General features: G+C 37.4%; 3 protein-coding genes across 3 annotated transcripts; 1 reads left to right on the plus strand and 2 right to left on the minus strand.

The window, feature by feature from the left end:
* Positions 1-36: 36 nt before the first annotated feature.
* On the minus strand, positions 37-4,799 carry LOC6568132 (ionotropic receptor 93a). The gene is made up of 10 exons (XM_001994458.2): positions 4,700-4,799; positions 3,719-3,871; positions 3,527-3,663; positions 3,354-3,462; positions 2,344-2,891; positions 2,167-2,269; positions 1,722-1,870; positions 1,493-1,666; positions 831-1,206; positions 37-773 (listed from the first exon to the last, which is right to left on the minus strand). The coding sequence occupies exons 1-10, from the start codon at positions 4,797-4,799 to the stop codon at positions 37-39; spliced, it is 2,586 nt and encodes an 861-aa protein (XP_001994494.2).
* An 846-nt stretch (positions 4,800-5,645) lies between these two features.
* On the minus strand, positions 5,646-14,826 carry LOC6568130 (glutamate receptor ionotropic, kainate 2). The gene is made up of 12 exons (XM_001994456.2): positions 14,700-14,826; positions 14,225-14,380; positions 10,723-10,817; positions 10,550-10,639; positions 10,302-10,459; positions 8,647-9,322; positions 8,406-8,575; positions 8,067-8,327; positions 7,870-8,001; positions 7,388-7,586; positions 7,087-7,318; positions 5,646-6,569 (listed from the first exon to the last, which is right to left on the minus strand). The coding sequence occupies exons 1-12, from the start codon at positions 14,809-14,811 to the stop codon at positions 6,274-6,276; spliced, it is 2,577 nt and encodes an 858-aa protein (XP_001994492.1). The 5' UTR covers positions 14,812-14,826; the 3' UTR covers positions 5,646-6,273.
* A 1,130-nt stretch (positions 14,827-15,956) lies between these two features.
* LOC6568154 (nucleosomal histone kinase 1) lies at positions 15,957-18,102 on the plus strand. Its single transcript, XM_001994455.2, has 2 exons — positions 15,957-16,333; positions 16,393-18,102. The coding sequence occupies exons 1-2, from the start codon at positions 16,118-16,120 to the stop codon at positions 17,965-17,967; spliced, it is 1,791 nt and encodes a 596-aa protein (XP_001994491.1). The 5' UTR covers positions 15,957-16,117; the 3' UTR covers positions 17,968-18,102.
* Positions 18,103-21,654: the final 3,552 nt, after the last annotated feature.

The raw sequence follows: 21,654 nt of genomic DNA on the forward strand, positions 1-21,654 counted from the left end.
AGTCCAACTTATTTTACATAGAAGTTGTCATCCATTTCAATTGGCAAAAGCGATACTCTTACGGTCTCGACCAACGACAAAGAAACGATAATACCAGAACTCAATGCAACTGATGAACAGCGCCAAAATGATGCCAAATAAGAGGACCATAAAACAGCCTTGCATGTCATCCATGTTGACCTTGTGATTGGCAATCTGTCGCTGTACATTGCGACCGTTGCACTTGTCCATCGACGGTAGATTCGTTTTGTGCCAGCGTTCGATGAAACCCATGCGAAATAATTTATCCAAATGCTGATTAATCAAATGCAAATATGCACTGCTCGTCGGCACAATCAGACCGATTTGTTCGTCCACAAAATCCTCTTTGCCCAGCGCAAATCGACACTCTTTGTCCTTGTCAAAGTGTTGCTGCACAATCAATTGGAGATTGATGCGCCAATCGATATTGATACGATCGCCATGCTTTACAGCAGCTATATTTTCACTCTGGACACTGCTATAAATCGTGGCGCGTTCAATGAAACGTTTAAATTCTGGCCTCGTTGTCGTCTCCACATATTTCTCGAAGAAGGTGCCGTTGCGTAGACCGTATTGTTTGATTTCCGTGTGGCCAAATAGCTGGTTCAGGTAATCGATGCCCGGCTGAAATTTGGGGAATGTGAGAAATGCAACCAGATTGCCACAGTAGGTGGTAACCAGCACAATTACAACGATCCACCAGAAGCCAACTACCAATCGGCCACTATCCGCACGTGGCAGATACATGCCGCCTGCAAAAGCTTTTAATTTAAATGGTTTTTTGTTGGTTTTTTTTATTTGTAGCTCACCTTGTTGCAGCAGTGCTCCATAGATGTACCAGAAGCAGTTCTTAACTGTGGACAGTCCACGAATTTGCAATTCCTGCAGCGGCACCAGACGATTAACAATATACAGCATGGGAGCTGTGACCATTAAAATACCAGCTAAACATGCCCAGGTCTCTATGGTGAATGGAGCGGTGAATAGATAGATGCGACTCACTTCATCCGGTTGCCTCAATATAAATGTATATTTTTGCACACTAATTGGCTGTGTGTAGTTGAAGCGCTTTTTATGCTGCTCATCAATGGTGGCAGCCACCGCAGCCATAAAGAACTCATTGCCCTGAACCATTTCCACAACACGATATGGTATGCGAAAGGTCATCGAGCCCATTAGTTCATCCTGAGAATATATAAATATCTGGATAGTGAAAACAAAATCTTGGGAATTTCTTCAATATCATGTCGAAATATTAATTTGTAAGTGTGTCAAAAAAACGCAGAACAGGCTTTTAGGATTGAAGAAAACTTCATCAGCAATCGATAATCGTATGGTGTTATTGGCTAATTTGAAGCTGGTGCAAAAAAAGAAAATTACGCAACATTCTCTGATAAACTTGTTTGGTAACGATCTTCACACCTATTTTACTGTCCCGATGTGTATTTATACTTTATTTTTACCGACTCACACTCTCATTTGTGCTCGGGCCGAGCTGATTGTCGTAATCCTGAGCAGTGGCATCGTGCAGATAGTAGCTAAAGTTGAGGGCCCGACTCAGTTCCTTGAGGATTTCCATAACGATCCCATTGTGCTCGACAATGACGCCGCGAGAGTCCTTGGTGAGAATTTGCCAGGGCGGATTCTACGAGTTGTTTGAACCAATATATAACAATTATATTCCTGGCTCAAAGACTCACATGCTCAGTGACAATATCCATGGTGATATTCCGAAAATGATGCTCGATATGGGGAAAGATCAGCTCGTGGCATACAAAACCCAACAGCGGACTCCAATATCCAATATTGATGAAGTCAAAGTTTCGATTCTTTGCATCGCGAGTGGGCGCTACGGGAAATTAAGTTGGAAAGTTTCAAAAATCTAATTAAATAATTAATATTGATTAAAGTTTCAGTAGCTAATTTTTATTTATTTGAAGCAACATCAGCTCGATAAGGAGCCTCATAAATAATAATAGCTTGAAATAAAAATCGAAGTATGGTTTATTGTTAAATGTTAAAATCAAAAAAATTTTGAATATTAAAATACTCCATTAAAGGTTAAAATCTTTAAATTTTATGCACCTAGGTGGACTTTAAATTAAGTAAATTATACAGAGTATAAAACTATAACTATAAACTTACCCGCACGAAATTTGCGATTCTCCTGACTCTTTCCCCAAGTAATCGCCGTTTCGAAGCGCCAACGAGCGCAACTTGCACACTTGCTATTCGTTTTTAAATAGTCCTGACAGGATTGGATCATTTGAATTCATTCACTATTTCATTCATCAGAAAAAAAAAAGAAAATTCCCTCCTTACCTTCATATATTCGAGCATTTCGTCCTGCTTCTCTTGTTTGGTAAACCTTATTGACTCCCATTCCTCATCGGATATTTCGCCGTAAATGGATTGCTCTTCGAGTATCATTCGTGACAAGGATGTGACCAGAGCCATCGATACTTCAGTAATGGTACAATTCAATGTGTCCACACAATTGAAATTAGTCTCGTTCAAAGCGAATGCAATGTTGGCGCCCTCATCGAGATTAATTGTCACCGTATTGGCATCAAACTCATTATGCGGATCCTCCAATACAAAGAACATCCATTGATTGTTTACGTGGAACATACTCAGTGTCTCCGCTATCTCAATGATATCCTCATGGAAACGGGATAAAACCAGAAACTGTTGTCGCCTCAGTTCATGTTTCGTTGGTGCAAATTGTATCAGCGCCTTCCGTAGAGAAATTCGCTTCTGCTGACCACGCATGGATTCATCGATCTTGTAGAGAATCACCGAAATGGGCGGTATATGATTCGTGGTGCTTTCGTGCACAATCGACTTGATCAACATCGGACTGTTCTCGACTTTGATGGGAAGTTAAGAAATGTATCTTCAAGTGAACATTATTTTAAAAATATTTTGCTAATATTTACACTTTAATAGAACACCCCTTAAATATATTATTTAACGAGGCATCATTTTTGCTTCTAATGAAAGTACAAAGTACATTTTACCAGAAAGGAAGATTTACTGTTAAATAAAAACAAAAAATCATCAAATAAAGATCTAAAAGTGAGTCACTTGAATAGAATATTAAAAACAAAACCATATTTTACAAAACTCAAAGACAGAAAATGGCTTCATATTTTTTGAAAAAAATCACAAAAAATAGAATATTTTTGGATACCATTGAAACCACAAATGTTTTGTAAAAAACTTAAAAAATGTAAAATATAATATGAACAATATAAGAACTCCCAAATAATAAAACTATTCACAATATCTTGAATACATACATATATAAAACATCTATTGAAAATACCCACGTATAGTTTGATCCACAAATACAACAACCGATTTCCATTTGAAAATGCCCTGAACCTTGGCATCCAATACGATTTGTGGAAACTCATCGCCATGCGAAACCATTGGTATCTTTGTAAGTGAATATTAATGTAAATTTCAACTCAAATTAAAAACAAATATAAATATAGCTTACCATCAGGGCTCGATTTAGTGGTAATCGTGGACAATCTGAATCCGTAATGGCAATCAGCAAAATCGATGTTTGCTGTGTGGTTTTATAAAAATTCCAAGTGCTCTCACAATCCGCCACCGTAATTGCAGCCAGAAAATCTTTAAAGTGACCACAAATAACTGAAAGCTATTCAAAAGAGATATATGTTTTTACCTTTCTTGATTTTCACCGAATTCCAAGTAAAGTAGCGCACATTAATGCCACCATTCTTCATATTCTCACGTATCACATCACTGAGAATCTTCTCGAAATGGGCCATTATATTCTGCCGATGAATGGCCATATATTCGTAATCAACAACCACCGCTGCAAGGGATTATCATGGATGATTTATATATAAGTATGACGACAAATAAAAAATGTTATCCTCAAATGAATTACTATTACAAAATATGTAAATGAAATTCTTATTTAAGGAACGTTTTTTATAAATTCGAAATTCATAAATGAATGGCAAATTTGAGATAAGCCACTTCGAAATTTTCTTATTATTAGAGAGTACTAAGTACTGTTATAATCAGTCGAGTCGATATAGCCATCTGGTCATCTGTCTGTCTGTTTTTATACAAACTAGTTTCTCCGTTTGGAAGTTAACTTGAAAAAACTTTGCATATATCCGTAATTTTGATGCAGGCAGTTAGTTTTTATGGAACTCATCATATTATATAGCTGTCATAGGAATACCTTATCGAAAGATGAGTTCTTAAATGAAAAACTTTTTGGCTTAACAATTTATCATACAATTGTATATAATCTTTGGCGTTTATATAATATCCAAACATTTTATACAACGGGCTCAAACGGGATGTTAAAATATTTATCACAGCCAGAAGGAAGTATCTTTGATCCCATTATGTATATGAGTTTTTGATTAGCATCCACGACAGTGGTACCTCTTGTCTTGATTAGTAAAAAAAACTTTTCTTTACATTGCCTCGATAAATTTAAAGATTGAATGTGGAATGTGCAATATCACCCACTAAATTCAAAGCTGTCGAATTTGCAATCAAGAAAGATTTATAGTTATTTTAAAATATTACAATCTATTTTGTAAAATAAACTATATTTCATTTGAATTAAAAAAAAATTTTTTCACTGAGTAAATATATGTGGAGATTTGTTACGTATCCTCACCGAGCGATGCATTGGCGCTTAGAAATGAGGAAAAGTCATTGGCCTGAACCGGAACGAAACCACATAGGACTAAACTAAGGGATAAGGCCGATAACCTCATGTTGCCGGAACCGATGAAAGCGAACTGAAAAGTGAAAGGAGACCAAAGTCACGACGTTGCCTTTTGTTTTTGAGGATATATATGTATATATGTTCACATATATGGAGATACTACGTGAAGCCAATTAAAATCGAGCAATTGAGCGCAATGAGGCGTGTGTGAAAAGTTGAGAGCCGCATTAAATATTTAGTAAGCCGGAAAATCCTACTGCGGTCTGCCTGGCTGATTGACAGTTTGCGGTTAGGCGTCGGATAATGTCAGTGGCGTAAATTTGTTGCAGGTGTTCAGCGATGGTTGCCGGTTGCCGATTGAACCCAGAAATTATTGTGTTTGCGGTGTTAACTTCGTTTATTTAATTATATTTATGAAATTGTTCATCAAAATTGCGTGTAAGGTAATTACATTTTACATGGGAATTGGGGAGTGGGTGGTGTTTTAAACTATACGAGTTACAATTCACTTAGGATTAGGTTTTACTTTTGGCTAGTTGCTAACTTAGTTCTATGAGCATATTAAGGTTTTCTGTTTTTTTATTTTATTTTTTTTAGTATTATGTAAATGGTATCAGAAGTATGCATGTAATAATGAAACTATTGTAAATGTATGTATATGTATAATTTAGCTACTTCTTATCGACTATTATACAATTCCAAAAATGCTTTCAAATATAAATGCATACGATTTCGATTGTAATTCGTAATTGTATTGTATTATATATATGTATATATATATATATTTATATATATATATGTGTATATATATATTTGTAATTTGAAAATTGGGTTTATCATATAACCTGTGCATATATATGTTTTCAGTTTTGTTTAATAATTTAAACTTGTCAACTATTGTTACTTTTCAAAATTTTCTCTCCATGAAACGTTTTTTTTTTTTCAATGCAGTGCAAACTGTTACAAATCTCCCCAAAGTTCATTTCGTACACTCAACAAAAAGGATCTCCTAGAAATTAGAAAAACTGACAAACTTTCGTTCAAATTGGGTTGTTATGGTTAAAAGAGTGGGCTAGCAGATACCCTGTATCCAATTCTTCACTTATCATAAATCGTACATAAAACATTCTTAAATTTAATAATTTCCTTATTGTGTAATAGAAAAGTATTTGCTCATTTATTAACAAAATGTAAATCAAGTTTGAAAAACATGGAAAAATTTGCTAATTATAATCATGGTTTTTAGAAGGACAAAGTCCTAAAGTAAGGAATTCAATAACTCCAAAAATAAGACGAGCTTTTCCCCATTCTAGTACATAATACATAATTTTTTGAGTGTAGTTTCCCTCTATCCATCCAAGTGCGCTGCTTAACCAGTTGTTGCCATAATATAAGTGTTTGTTGTATATGCTACTATACTACACAATTGGGAGTTGATGCCTTGCTAGAATTTTTGATTGCTGGTCCAAACTGACCCCGCCGACCTCTCTCTAAACCCATTCGTCCAGGGTTTACAATTTTCCTCATTCGTTCAGTATCGCACTCAGACGCTCCTCGACGGCCACCTTGCGTGACTTCCAGACAAACTCGCAGACAGCTATGACGCAGGCCACGCCCATGCCGCCCATTAGCACCACAAAAACACCGCCCACATTCGCCAGGCCGAGCTCATTGGCCGCCGACGATGATTTCGATGTTTCCACACGACACTTGCCACCACCTCGCTTCTCCTTCCACCACTTTGTTTTCAGTATGTGCAACTTGCCCTCCTCCTGTAGCTTCAATATGACACTATTTATGGCAGTGCGATAAGGCGAATCTGTGGAAGGGTAAAATTATAATAATATGATATTATTTCAAATTAATCAAGAAGGCTTCGCTTGGGCGCGTACCTCCAAATTTTCTCTTCTCAGTAAATTGAAACTAGAAACATCAAATTTGTCTCCCAACAGATTTGTATCGCTATCGATTAAATGAAATAAACTTGATGTGCATATGGTATACGAAGAGCTATATTCAGAAACTGATGTCTCGGGAAATTCATTCAGAATGGCAGCGGACTTCTTTGACTCGGCATTTAATACTGATAAAGAATATATATACACGCCGAACCCATGTCGGCACAACTTTATTATACCCTGTACTTAGGCTATAAATGATTATGTGATCAGATTTTATAAAACAATGTCCTAGTGCTCTTTTTCATTAATAAAATGATGTTCAGTTTATCATTCTTTAGAATCAGATTCTTTAGTCAGGCTCATAATATTTGAGTTTGTCACATAACTTACTAGCAGTTTTCCTCAGTATTCAAGTTGATCAAAGTTCAAACTTACTTGGCGGTGTGGCAATGCCATAGCTTTTGGTGTCCAGCATGCCGCCCACTTGGGTTAGCTCACAGTTGCGTTCGGTTACATATTCGATGGATGTGGATTCCATGAGAAAGGCATACGATCCCTTGCCCTTGGCCACCCTTTCGACGCCCTCGCCATTGCTGGCCGTAAAGACAGAGGGACGAGCCGATTCCATAAAGGACCACATGCGCTGATATGTTGAGATCTTAGAGTCCTGCAATTGAGTGTTTTTTTTCTTCTTAGTAATAATAAACGACAGTCAGACCTGGACCGTTTGACTTACTCTGAAGAAAGCTGCTGTGCTGCCACCTTTGAGAGCACCATATTTGATCCTTGTTTGCTTGGCCAAATCCTCGGCACTCTCAATGGGCGAATCCATCCGCTCAACTGTCAAAAATGCAGCCAAATTAGCAGTGTACGACGAGATCATGATAAGCGTGAAAAACCACCAAATGCCAGCAACCATTCGCGTTGAGAGTGCCCTGAAATGATGGAAAGTCTACAGTAAATTTATAATTCTTTATAGTATTTGCTACAATATTAGAATGCATCTGTTTCAGACTTGTTTCCAATTTGTGAAAATTGCTATTTCTCGAATTGTAAAAGAGAAATTAGAAATTATAATATTATACGATTTTGATCAAATCTTAATTTCTAAAGATAGAGCATTATTTGCTTGCGTCTCATTGCTGACTAAAAATTCTTAGAGCTCCAAAAACTTCTTAATATTGAGCAACAATTTTCATAAGTAAAATCGAGTCCTACTTGGGTAGAAAATCGCATCCTTGCTGCATTAGGGATCCAATGGCGAACCACATGCAGTTGAGCAGAGTAAATTGACTCTCGATCTTTTCTCCATGTGCATCCGTATAGGCAGGCCACTCATAGGGCGTGAATCTGTACAAGTAGTGAATATATATATTTAATAAATAATTTATTTTAATGGAATTAAGTTAACTCACTTGGCTAAGATGAAGAGCAGTACGGAAACGCCCAAATATGCTGTGGCCATGTAGATCCAAACGTCCAAAGATAATGGCGATAGAAATGAGAACAAATTCGGTGGCTGTTTGATGGGTTTGCGATAGAGTATAGATACGCCAAGGTTCATAAATGGTGTGGTAAAATCAACAGCCTGTTCCCGTTCAAAGGTAATCGTGAGATCGGCTATTGCCAGATCAGCGCGTTGTTCCAATAGCTCACGTATCATGCCATTCCATTCTCTACAAAAACAAATACAGTTCATTAAATAAGACAGACTGTTTTTCAACAATTATCCAACATTATTGAATAAGGCTTACCCTGTCAATTTATTTAGACTACCATAGCTGCCATCGGGCACTAGCTGTATCTTATAGTTAAAACCCAGCGATCTGGATATCTCGTGTATTAAATCCACAGCATAGCCTTCAAACTGATCGTTGCCCGTCAGAGGAATAGCTGATTCTTTGCGCATGCAGTACGGATTACTCTGGAAAAAAATAAGTAGAATCAATTATAATACCTGGAAATCGATAGAAATCTTTTGGCAACAATACGCACCAATATTGTAGTCACCACCAACGTTTTATTCTTTAGATTCGCTTCGATCTCTTGCTGTTTCTGGCTGAAAGTACGCGTAAAGTTGATGCCCTCGGGCAGTGTCGAGTTCCAGGTGCCAATCTTTCGTATACCACCTGGCGTCAACTCCACAATATCCAGCATGAAGTCAGTGCGAAATCCCTGATGATCGAACTTGATGACATTCGTCAAGCCCTTCATCTCGACGATCTTCATGTAGTTAATCAAACTGAAGCCATGCTGCCAGGTGCTTTGGCCATCACAACTAATTGGATGTATATCGATCTGTTGCGAGGTATCCAGATCGTGCAGTGCCTTGGCAAATAGATGCACAGCATCGTACATCAGTGCCGTCTCGGAGCGTATTGTTGTCAGATTCGCCGATCGTAGCATACCCTTCTCATCGATGCTCCATTGACGTACCACATCCGTCACGATCTTGTCGTTGATCAGCCGAAAGCCTGTTATATTTGTACCCCCATAGCGAAACTCCTCCAGATTAACAGTGTGCAGATCCAGTGAGGTCACTAAATAGCTATGATAATCACTCATCATTCCAATCTGTTGTGCCTGCTTCAACACCTCGTGTATACGCTCCGTGGAACAGTCCAACACAATGTGCGCCTCCGCCGAGTTCTTAATTTGCTTCAGCAGTGGTCTTCATGATGGGATGATAAAATTATTGTATTAATTTTGGGTGAAAAGTTAGAAATAATAGTAATAAAAGTAAATAATAATAATAATTGTTTTATAAGTCTTCATTCATCTCATCCACTAAGATTGTCAGAAATAAACTAAAATTTACTAGCAACATTATTAGCACAGCTGAAGGTCTACACGCTAGTGCTCTTACTTTTATTATTAATTGGAATATTATTATATAAATATGTTTTAGTTATTATTAATAAATAAACTAAATAACATTCCTCACAACAATAAAATTGTAAAAGTTGAGTTTCACTTTGTTAAGCCCCTCAAATATGGGAAATAATTCCATTTAACAGGCAGAAGGAAGCATGTTCAAATCAATAAATGTATGTAAATTATTAATAAGTATCGATAACCAATATGTTTATAAGAACAATCAGAAAACATAATGGAATATAGAGTTTGATTTTTCTACATATGCTCTCGTATACCATACACAAATCAAATTTGTTTAATTTGATCGACAAATGTCCCTGTTTGGCGATAAAAAGACACAATTGTAAAGATATAATCTTCAAATTGATATATAGTATCCTCAGACATAATACCGATTGATTGTAATTAAGTGTAAATAATGTTATAAAGATCGGATGAGAAACACTGAGTTCGTTCACCAAAACGTATTTTCATATTGAACATATTGAACTAATAAAATTTATTTGACAACAGGATTCAGTTAATCCCCAAGTTGAGCTCTCTCGACTAAAAGCACCCTCACGCATTGCTTAATTAATACAGTTTATATTCAAAAATCAAATCATTCAGAGTTAGTTGGACTATACAATGTCGTGTAGCGAAAATAGAGATAAATATGTGTCAATGTTCCAAGAATATTGCATCAAAACTAAGGCACAAGTTTTGTGTGCAAACAAACAGAGATAAACTAAACATAAGGTGCTGCATAGGCTTTCGTGGAATATATAACCTACCGATAATCACCGCTGTCGCTGAGCTGGCGCACCGTAATTGGGAATGGTGTCATGCCGTGGGCCTTGAGCAGCTCCTGGAGGCGCACAATGCCATCGTTGTTCTCGTAGATGATGGTGAAAGTCTTCCAGCCCCAGTGGCGCACAATATCCACATAAGCCTGCGTTGAATAATAACAATAATAAATACCAAACATCAAATAGCTGAAGTGTGTGCACTTGCCCAGCAAAGAGACAAACACAGAAATTACCTTGGAGAGGGTATTAGGATGGGGATAAAGATTCACTAGGCAGCTTTCACGTCTCAGACGGTAATCCCAGCGATTCTCCAAATGCGGTATCTAAATAATTTGTGTGCATATTAACACAGTTGTTATATTTTACAAAATGCACCCCACACACTACCCTCATGCGACCCACTTACCTCCATGTTGTCGCAAATGCTCTGCACATGGCTGGCGGTGTGGGAGGATTGTGGTCCAAAAATTGCAGCAACGCCAATGTTCAACAAGCCACAAACTGTAAAATGTATAAAGAACATACCGCATTCATAGTTATTGGCAAACTTTAGCACTGGCTGACAAAAGTCTTGAGCTGATTAAAGGCACTGAAAAATACAACTTTTTCTCTCTCAAAGAAAATGTTTCTATGAAAAGAAACATCTGCAAAAATACAACTAAAAATGTATACAAATAACAAAGAATTCGTACAAATATAATTTCATTTTAATAAAATTTATAAGTAGCAAAATTTAATGCTCATAACTAAGATATGCATTGTCTACAATGACAAGTTTTTTTATAATATTAATTTTTTATTCTTTGTTAAATAATTGTTTTAAAGATGCTTTTAAATAATGACAGTAAAAAATTTTTATATATACCTAATCCTAATACGTATTCAGTGTTTAGAACAAATTTGCGGACTGACTGATCACATTTTTATAAGTTTTATGCAAAGATTCGTTCAATATTATAATGACTATAACTAGCTAGTTAAAAGAAAAAAGAACGTATAAGTAAAACTAAAAATTTGGTTTTCAGTATTTTGAGCAATTGTTTATCTAAATAGCGTAAATATTTTTATTCGCATTTGAAATATACCAAAAATTGTATTTTTATGCTATCTGTATTTCATATGAAATGATGTTATTTTATTAACAAGACATTGATAAGTAAATCTCAAATTGATTTTCAGTTAATGCGCTTTGTGCTGCTCTCAATCCCCAAGCTAAAGCCCATTCACCTTACAGTGAGATTATCTGAGATGAATCCCTCGATCTTTGCCAGCAGCAGCAGCAGAGAAAATGGGCCCAAGTAGTAGTTGGCTATGGGATAATAATATTCGTTTTGTTCGCCTCGTTGGCATATTTAAAATGCACTTCAGCAAGACATAATTCCATTTTACCTTTTGGCTTTAGCTTTTACCATGAAGGTAGCATCCTTTTTCGGTCTCATCAAATTACTGAGCGCGTGCAAGTGCAGGTGCACTTGCAACATGCAAACGGTGCAAGGGGATTGCAGCGGATAGCAGGGTAAGCAGACAAACACACTTGTGTCTGTTTGCTTTGGTGTGGGTTGGTGAACTATCCGAACCATGTGATAAATAATGCACTAGTGTGCATTATGTGTGTGTGTGTGTCTGTCTGTTAAGTCTCTTTTTAGCTTGTTACTACATTCGTTGCAAAATGTATTTGGTTTGAATTTGTGTGCTGTTGCTGCCTCGGTCCATTTCTGACCATGAGACAAGTCTGAACTTGGCAACAAGGCCCAAAGGAGGGTCCTTTTACGTGCTGTGGGCCTCATTTATCACAATCACACCATTTTGGACAGGTTTGTTTAGTACCTTGAATGATTTTTCTAGTGCCTCAGGCATCATTTGTCTTGCCTGGTCAAACTTTATTGTGTTTGGGCGCTTAAGCAAAAAGATGAAAACGTTTACAATTACTATACAATTAAATCACACACACAAAATTATTGTATTTTTTTGCTTGAATCGCAGTCCTATAATTTAGTTTTAATTTGTTTAACAACAATACAATGTGTTTTTAATTTATTATTATTTTTGTTACTGGTTTAGGATCGATCAAATAAATTGCATGAAAATATGAGAAGTTTACTTATTTTAATTAATACAAAGTTATTGTATGTTTGTTATTTAACATAGTTCATTAAAATTGTTACTAGTTTTATAATCGACAAAATTACGATTATAATTTATAAAGAATTTTAAAATCTGAAAACTTCAAATGAGCAATAAGTAAAAACTACATTCTCCTATTTAAGAGTCATTCCCTTAATTCTAGAACTACTTTGTGATACAAGTTTAACACTATACAAATACTTTTGCTAGTTTCGAACGGTCGAGTCCATCACTTAATCAAAAGAATTTCTGTAAAAGTTTTGTGCACGAATGTCAACAACTAAAAAAGGCAACAAATGTTCCGAGAGCAACTTTGTTTATTATCCTGCACACACAATGTGTGTAGGTGTGTATATTTCAAATTTCAAGAACGAAACAAAGAAATACCGAAGTTTTCCCCCCAAGTGTTCACAAATAAATATGTAAGCACAAAACAAAAGGATTGATTTAAATTTGAAATAGTTGACTTTGACTGATATTCAACTAGGAACCATTGTTCTTAATGCCCTGAACGATGAACATAGAATAAAGCCCCAAGCTGTCGACTCGATTTGCATGACGAATAATTCAAATATGAAATTAAATCAAATGAAGCATACGCAAAAACAAAAGCGTAACCTTACAAATTGAGCAAAAGAAACAGAGAGAGAGAGAGAGAGAACGAAAAAATAGCGATTTGTTATGAGAACAATAACAGACACTTTTGTGACCGCAGCCCAGCAGCGAATTAGTGAACGACTCTCATTACCGAATGCATTCTGTATGCATGCAATCTAATTCATTACCTGGTAATACTCTTGTGTGCAGGTTTGTATGCTGGAGTTTCAGCAATAAAAGCTGTGCAAACATTTATTAAATATTTTTTACATGTATTTGTTTCTTATCTGTTTTACTATCTCTTATAATTAACGTGCTGCTTTTATCATAGTTTGTTTAGTGAAAAATAATTTATATTTATATATATTGTATGCTATCTATATTTTCAATTTTAAAATATACAATATACAGTTTTCCAAATGTGGACACAATAATAGTCTATCTTGTTATATGGAGTCGTATGGTAATCTGTATTTTTAATATATTACACACAAGCAACATTGCTAGCGGATCGCGGAGACCCTTGAATGTGTGTGTGCATAGCAGCAACACTCTATACTTGTCTGTCGTGTGCGAGCTGTCACTCGATTTTCAATTTTGTAGTTTTTGGGCCTGAGATGTTGTATGTAGTTTAACTGTTAAGCAATTTTGAGATGACGGCCCTCAAAATGTATGGTGCGGTATCATTGGGTATCATTGTCTCGACATGCCACATGCATTGTTTCTCGCCAGGCCCACATAGAAAACTAAGTCTCAACGGGATGAAGTCAGAGTGCGCCGACTTGTCGGACAAACAATTTCACATGTCGTGACAAAAGGGGTATCTAAGATTTGGCTTTAAAAAACTGATGTAATAATTCTAAGGTTAGCTTAATAAATTTGAACGTAGATTAATTTCCATAAATTCTTAAAATATTTGTTAACAAAAAGTTAAATAGTGACAGACACAAAACAAAAGAAAATCTAATCTAATATACTACAAATCTATTACAAATCAAGATCCGAAGCAGCCGACGAAAACAGATTTGTATGTAATCAGCTTTTTGTCGATTTGACGACTAATTTGCGATTGCTATGCACATTAATATGGTATATTAAGTATATAGATTACGAATCGGATTTTGTAATGGAGCCTTTGTCGCTGTTCCCCTCCCTACCCCCCTCCACAGACACTAGACATTGCTTACCCCGTTTGCCGGCGTGAAAGCTGTCAAATGGCGAAATGCGCTCAATTTGTGCAACCAATTTGGAACGTGGTAGAATTGAGCGGTCGGCATTTATGCGCTCAACGGCCTGACGAAAGGCGAGCTCCTGATGATCGTCCGACGGATGAAAGAGTCCACCTATATATAGTAAATAATAAATAGCGAATGTTATTCATAAATATGCGAGTGCAAAACACATGGTAGACAACCATAAAATGTGCGGAATGCGTGGGGAAAAATAAACAAAAACATACGCACAAACACGCTGACGCTAAGGATACACATACACACACATTCGGGGTTTATTTTGTGTGTGTGTGTGTGTGTTGTGCAAAAAATCGATAAGCGCTGAAGAAGCCGCTGGCTAAAAATCAACGCTGTCAAAAATATCAAATACTTCACCAACGCATACGCATTATTTGAACTGTTGATCAACAGAATGTTGCGTTAAACTTACCTATTTTAATGACGTCGGGCAATGCGATAGCTAAACGCCAGTTGAATGCTAACTGCAGCAACAGCAACAGCACGACTGACAGTAGCCCGTTATTGCCGACAATGGGCTGCATTTTTTTTTTTTTTTTTGCAGCTTCTTTTTAATTTATTTGTTTATGTTTATTAATTTTTTTGCACTTGCTTATTTCGGCTTGTATTTTTTAGACGCGCGCTAGCATCTTATTAGATGTTTATTGCCTGACTTTTTTGCTTGTTTTTTGTTTTTAATTTTTTTGGGCACTGTTGTGTCGTCTTCCGAGATGAAACATCTACTGAGAGCATCAATCTGATGCTCGCTCTTTTAAATGTTGTCCTGTTGCCGCATATCGAAAGTCGGAGGGTGGATGGCAACCAAAAGCCGGTTGACAGCTTAAATAGCTGCGCACTGAATGTGGATGCTGTGGATGATGCAAACAATGACGTTGATGCCTTTTTTTGAGGCTTATCAAAGCTAATTTGTATACTTTCCAAATCAGAGATTTAATCAAATAAGCAATAATGAAAGTCCTCATCCTCATGCAAATTTCACGTTTCCAATTAAATAAAATATATAATTATGTATAAAGTTGCTATAAAACACAAATGTAATCGTAACATATATTTTCAAATTTAAATTGTGTGCTCACAGCGCGTTAATGCAAGAGAAATGTTAATGTAAACAAACTGAGTATGGTGAATTCAGACGATGATGTTCACCACTGAACTGTTAACATGCTGGAAATTCAAATAACTAACAGTTCTTCCTAAAAACTTTACCTTGTGTTATTTATTTAGTTAGTTATTTCATTATTGCTATAATTATGTCAGTTGTTTCAATCATAGTGCTAAATATTATTTAGTATTTTGTGATTTGTATAGAACATATTTTATGTAAGCCAAAGATGCCAGATTCAGCAAAAGTATTAGTATTTCATTTTTAAACAAAGATTTGTTTTCAAATTTTGCATTCAAATTTAACAAGAACGTGCACTTGGCATTTAAATTTAACAAAGCATGCATACTGTAAATTAGCAGAGCTCGATTTCAAATGACAATTAAATTGAATAAAATCGCGTTGCATATTATCATTTAATCATTTATTTAACTTAATCCCGCACACTATTTTAACATAGCTAGTTTTCAGATTTTACATTTAAATTTAACATAAACGCGCTTCAGTATAATTAGCAGAGCTCTGTTACTACAATTTGCAGCCCTGCCAACTTGCCAGAAACACAGTCGAAGCGACGCCGACACATGAATGGCAGCGCGCGCTGCTGATGGTTTCTTAGCGGCATTTGTACATTGATTTTGTTTGGGAGGTGGTTGAATTGTGATTTGTGTTCAATTTGTATAATATATTTTAGATAGATATATTTTGAAAAGCGCCACAGCCACAAAATGCCACGGGCCGCTAAACCAAAAGCAGCGCCAGCCAAGAAGCAAGCCAAAAGCAAATTGTATGCCATGCCCGAAAAACTGAAGGAAAACACAATTCTTACCGATCTGGCAAAGGGACAATGGCGAATTGGGCCCTCGATTGGCATCGGTGGCTTTGGCGAAATTTATGCGGCTTGTCGCAACGGTGACAAGCAATTTGATGCCGTTGTCAAATGTGTAAGGCGCTCGCAATCGCATTTTTGTGGAGATTGACTTAATTGCATTTACTTTTGCAGGAGCCACATGGCAATGGACCACTCTTTGTGGAGATGCATTACTATTTGCGCAATGCCAAATTGGAGGATATCAATAATTTCAAGCGTCAGCAATCCCTCAAATCATTGGGCATGCCCCACATTCTGGCTAATGGCTCGACGGATATAAATGGCCATAAGCATCGATTTATTGTGATGCCACGTTACGGCAGCGATTTAAGCAAGTTCTATGTCCAGAATGGCAATCGTTTGCCCGAGGCGACTGTCTATCGTTTGGCCCTACAAATGCTCGATGTATATCAGTTTATGCATAGCACTGGATATGTCCACGCTGATCTCAAGGCAGCCAATATTCTGCTCGGCATGGGCAAGGGAGGCGGCAGTAGCCAGGCTTATCTGGTTGATTTTGGATTGGCGTCGCATTATGTGACTGGGGATTTTAAGCCGGATCCGAAGAAGATGCACAACGGCACCATTGAATACACATCGCGGGATGCACATTTGGGTGTGGCCACACGACGTGCGGACCTGGAGATACTCGGTTACAATCTGATTGAATGGCTGGGCGGCGTGTTGCCTTGGGTCAGGGAGAAACTGCTGGCAGTGCCACAGAAAGTGCAAAAGGCCAAGGAGGCATTTATGTCCGATGTTGGCGCCGCACTGAAGCCACTCTTTCCCCAAGGCGTGCCAGCATCCATCTCAGAGTACATGAAGTATGTAGCCCAGCTGAAGCACAACGAGGCGCCCGACTATGACAAATGTCGCAAATATTTCCACAATGCGCTCAAGCAAATGAGAGTTACAAATAGCGGTGATTTGGACTTTAAACTGAAGCCGCTGATCAGCAACAGCAGCAAAAACAATAACAATAGTCCACCATTAGTGAAAAAGGCGACGATTAAAAAGGAAGCATCGCTGATCGTTGACTCCTCCTTTAGCGATGATGTGATCCTTGCCAGCGACGATGACGACGAGAACTGCATTTCTCAATCTACGCCGCGTCGAAAGCTGGCAGCTAAGGCAAAGGCAAAGGCATCAATCAAACAGCCGCCCACAAAAACAACGCCTCCAATTCGCAAAGCGGCGCCCAAATCATCGACTTCAGCTTCGCCCAAGAAACGTGAAGCGCCGCGATCCGCGTCACCCAGTAAGCGACCTAAATTGGATGGTAATGCGAATGCTAAGATCAACTTTAGTCCGGCGCTCTCCTTGCGTGCTGGGCGAGCTGGCCGCGCTGGCAAGACGGTGATCAATGATGATTTGACGCCGCAGCCGCGCTCCAACAAAACGTACGAGTTCAACTTTGAGCTGGACGTGAGCATGGACGCCAATGTCATTGTGAATGTAAAACGCAAAAAGAAGCCGCAGCAGTCGAACAGCATTAGCAATACACCAAGTACACCAAGGACACCGAGGACACCCAAGACACCACCAACATCACAGCCCAGCGGCCGCCGAATGGCGACGCCAACCACTCGCGTCAATTTGCGCAAAGTGAAGGGCGGCGCCGATGGTATCACATCGCCAAATCCATCTTCCAGCTCCGCACGTAGTCCACGCACACCCGCGGTCACCGTTCGAAAATATCGTCGTTAATTGTTTCACTCGATTTACAAATTTACTTTTGGTTATTGGTTCTTTTTACAAAACAAAAAAGGAACACAAAAAATATTTTTCTATAACGCGTAACTTAATAAAATGCTACTTGGCATAATTAATTTTGATACTCTAGGACTACGACTATAATAACTAATTTAGGTGCTACAACATATCCTTGTCGTCCTGGCGATATCTACATTGTAGGTCCGGATTACGAGATATAATTTTATGTTGTACATTTGAACAAAATTTTGTTGGTTTTTTATTTGCGTTTTTCTATATATGTATGAATGTCATTCTTCAACTGACTTAAATATAGTGAAAAATTGTAGAAAATGTTGTCTAGCTGCGGCGGTGCTTCACTCAGGATCTGGGCTGCATTCAGTCATCAGGAGCTCGGAGTGTTATATAAACTTATTGGACGCAGTTTCGGTGATCTTTATAGAGCATCAACCAGACCCAAATGCCTTATTTCAGCAGGATAATTCTCCAATACATGTGTCGTGGGCCTGTCGTCGGTGGTTTCCAGATAAGTATTTCAAATTTTTAGAGTGGCCAGCAAGGTCACCCATCCTGAATCCCATAGAAAACATATGGAGACACCTGTTCCGTCGAGTTTAAATGGGAAATTGACTGTTTGAGACAGTTGAAGAGCTTCGAAGGCTGTCGGAATGGTCCAAAATCCCACTATCTGAGATCTGAAAAGTTGTTTAATCGATGTTAAATCGATTTTTTTAGTCTGCAGGCTGGACACATTATTAATTTGTTATATTCATGTCATTTATACATATTATATTAATATTATTAGCCCTGCCCTTAATGGAATTTTGCACCTATCTCAATTAAAAACAAATAATAAAAAATGTTATGATAAAATAAAATATCTCCCACAAATTTGATTGGTCCATAAAAACCGGAAATGGCTATATCTTCCGCAGTTTTTCAGTTAAAGCCATCAAATTTTGGATTGTATATTACCGGCAACCGCAGTTAAGTATTAATAAAATTGATAATTGATATATTTAGAAAGTGTAATTCGGCAGAACCGCTTTTCTTTCACAATTTTAATGATAGAGTCACCAAACTTGCTAGTAACCTCCTTCAAAGATCGGCATATAAATGTTCAGGCCATGCTCTAACTGTTATTGCGCTAGATTTCCGATTTTTGGAATGTAAATTGTAAAATGTCATATCAAAATAATTTGCAATCTTATTTAATGGTGTTTATCAATAAAACCAGATATTTCACAAAATCTGAAAGCTAGTCACAAAATTTGACATGTATATTGTTAGTAACAACCTTCAATAAGCCGGAAAAAGTCTATATCTCTTGCAATTTAAAAGATGAAGCTACCAAACTTTGAAGGCAGATTACTAGCAAAATCCTCTACTATTGTTGTTCAGCCACGCCCGTCTTCATGGTATTTGAAAAATAAACTTTAGTTTTTATTAAAATATTAATTAATTTACTAAAATTAGTCAAAAACTGAAAACATATCCAAAATACATCTCAAAGCTTTCTTGGGACAGTCTTAGAAAAGTAACATATTAGGCGTATAAAAACTTAAATAAGGATGTTAATACTTAGTATGATATCTTTTAGCCTTAATAACTTCCCTTAACCTATTATTTATGGAAGATACCAGCTTCCGGGTAGTTTCTGGACTGATTTTGCTCTACTCATCCAGCAGAGCATTCTTGAGATCGGATCTGTGATTCCGGATGTTATTTTCCAGCAGAGACCACAAATTTTAAATAACATTTAAATCTGGAGACTGGGCCTGTGGAATTATCATGTGGGGGCAGTTCCAGATAAGCCAGGACTATACTAATCCGGACTTATGCTTGGCTCTTGTCCTGGTCGTGGTCCTGGTAGAACCGGAAAGTACGTCGGATTCCTAGCTTCTCGGCACTGTGGAGTAAATTTTCCTTTAATATATTGAGATACAAATTCTTGTCCATTGTTGTTTTAATAAACACTATATTTCCGACGCCGGCTTCCGAGATAGATGCCCATACCATGACACTTCCTCCGCCGTGCTTGACTGTTGGCTTTAGGGTTTTTGGATTCAGCTCAGTATTGGACTGTCGCCACACATAATTCCGTCCGTGTGAGCCAAAAATGTTGAACTTGGGCTCATCTTCAAATATGAATATGTTCCAGAACTCCAAATCCTTGTCCAAGTGGGTTTTGACGAATGTCATCCTAGTCCCTTTATTTTTTTGCGCTTATAAAGGGCTTCTTCCGTGGTACTCGGACATTAACGTCATGGTTGCGCAGAGCCCGGCGCACAGTTTCCACACTGCACTTTTTCCCCATTTCATCCTCCACCTGTGGAGTCAGTTTTGGAGCCGATAGCTTGGGATTTTCCCTTATTTTCCTGATGATCCTCCGCTCCTCCTGTTCGGTGAAAATCTTGTTTGGTGCCTTCAGCCCTTGTCCTCTATCCGATTTTCGTCGACGAAGCGCCGAATGATGTTGAATAGAGTTGATTTGCTTAGATTTACCACTTTAGCTATTTGGCGATGTGAATATCCAATCTTGAAATGTTGGCTGCTTGCACCCGAAATGCAGGATATACCTAAGCTGACTACGAAGAATTGGTCTATTTATACCGAAAATAATCAACCTGGCGTAAAAAATCCGGGTTTTATGGCACCCAGGTGTCCATAACGCCCCTGGTCCAAATAAGATGTGACCATAAATTAAGGTACTTTTTTACATAGCCCGGCCTAGCCGGTGGGGAAACCCCAGTTTATTGGGATCATATATTCATTATGGTGGTTAATATATGTACCTGCCATCTGTACCTGGTCTCTGGAATTTTTGAAAAATATTGTATAATTAGTTTATGGCAGGTAATTAAAATTGTTGCTAGTAGGTACTGTCCCTGATGAGCTTTGAGACACTGTATATCAATGTTTATTATCAGCTATGGAAAAATGCCAGTCTGACTGACGCCAGAGTAAGCCACACACTGCGCTTACTTCAATCTACGTAAAAATGGGAATTATGTTAATCCAACCAACTCGAGTCCGTCGTCCTTTGGCATTGTTTGTCACAAAGAAAAGGACACAGGAGTGTGGACACTTCCAGCCCAAATGGTCGGCGCATGGCTGTGTTTTATTCTACGCCATTTGAATAAATATTGCCGCATTGTTTGTCAAACAGGACTAGATTTGTAACATAAACATTTGCTCATTGAATGCAAATCATAAGCCGATTTTACAAATTTACACGAATTATGTACAACTAATGAGTGTGGTTTAGGCCAGACACAAGGAGGCGGCTGAAAGTTCAGGTATACATATCCTAAATATATATGTATCTATCTATATATATATATCCTTCGGCCTGTCATATTGAGATATACATTTGAGGGTCTGTTAGGAATTGTAATTATTATTTGAAGTTTTATTGATGCTGACCAATCGATCGTTTGAATGCTATGTAATATAGTTGTTCGATCTATCTAGTTTTATATATGAATTTTGCAAAACAACTTGCATCTAAATAAGTCTTTTCACTCTAAAAAATACACAAAAAAATTTCGTAAACTTTAGTTACTTTAGTTATAAAAGGAATTATTGTTGACAATTTTAAATGCTAAATTAAAATTCAATTTTTTAAGTTTTCAGATACAATTTTCAGAGGACAAACAGCAAGCTTGGTTTATAAAATAA

The sequence above is a fragment of the Drosophila grimshawi genome, unplaced genomic scaffold, assembly GCF_018153295.1.
Source record: "Drosophila grimshawi isolate 15287-2541.00 unplaced genomic scaffold, ASM1815329v1 contig_311, whole genome shotgun sequence".
NCBI lineage: Eukaryota > Metazoa > Arthropoda > Insecta > Diptera > Drosophilidae > Drosophila > Drosophila grimshawi.

Coding starts and splice junctions, on each gene's coding strand:
- LOC6568132 (XM_001994458.2), bottom strand. CDS start 4,799: ATGAGGTTATCGGCCTTATCCCTTAGTTTAGTCCTATGTGGTTTCGTT. Junction 3,664..3,718: donor TTCGGTGAAAATCAAGAAAG/GTAAAAACATAT, acceptor GTCACTTTAAAG/ATTTTCTGGCTGCAATTACG. Junction 2,892..3,353: donor ATTTGTGGATCAAACTATAC/GTGGGTATTTTC, acceptor TTCCCATCAAAG/TCGAGAACAGTCCGATGTTG.
- LOC6568130 (XM_001994456.2), bottom strand. CDS start 14,811: ATGCAGCCCATTGTCGGCAATAACGGGCTACTGTCAGTCGTGCTGTTG. Junction 10,818..14,224: donor CTTTCACGCCGGCAAACGGG/GTAAGCAATGTC, acceptor TACATTTTACAG/TTTGTGGCTTGTTGAACATT. Junction 8,002..8,066: donor CTGCTCTTCATCTTAGCCAA/GTGAGTTAACTT, acceptor CTACTTGTACAG/ATTCACGCCCTATGAGTGGC.
- LOC6568154 (XM_001994455.2), top strand. CDS start 16,118: ATGCCACGGGCCGCTAAACCAAAAGCAGCGCCAGCCAAGAAGCAAGCC. Junction 16,334..16,392: donor TTGATGCCGTTGTCAAATGT/GTAAGGCGCTCG, acceptor TTACTTTTGCAG/GAGCCACATGGCAATGGACC.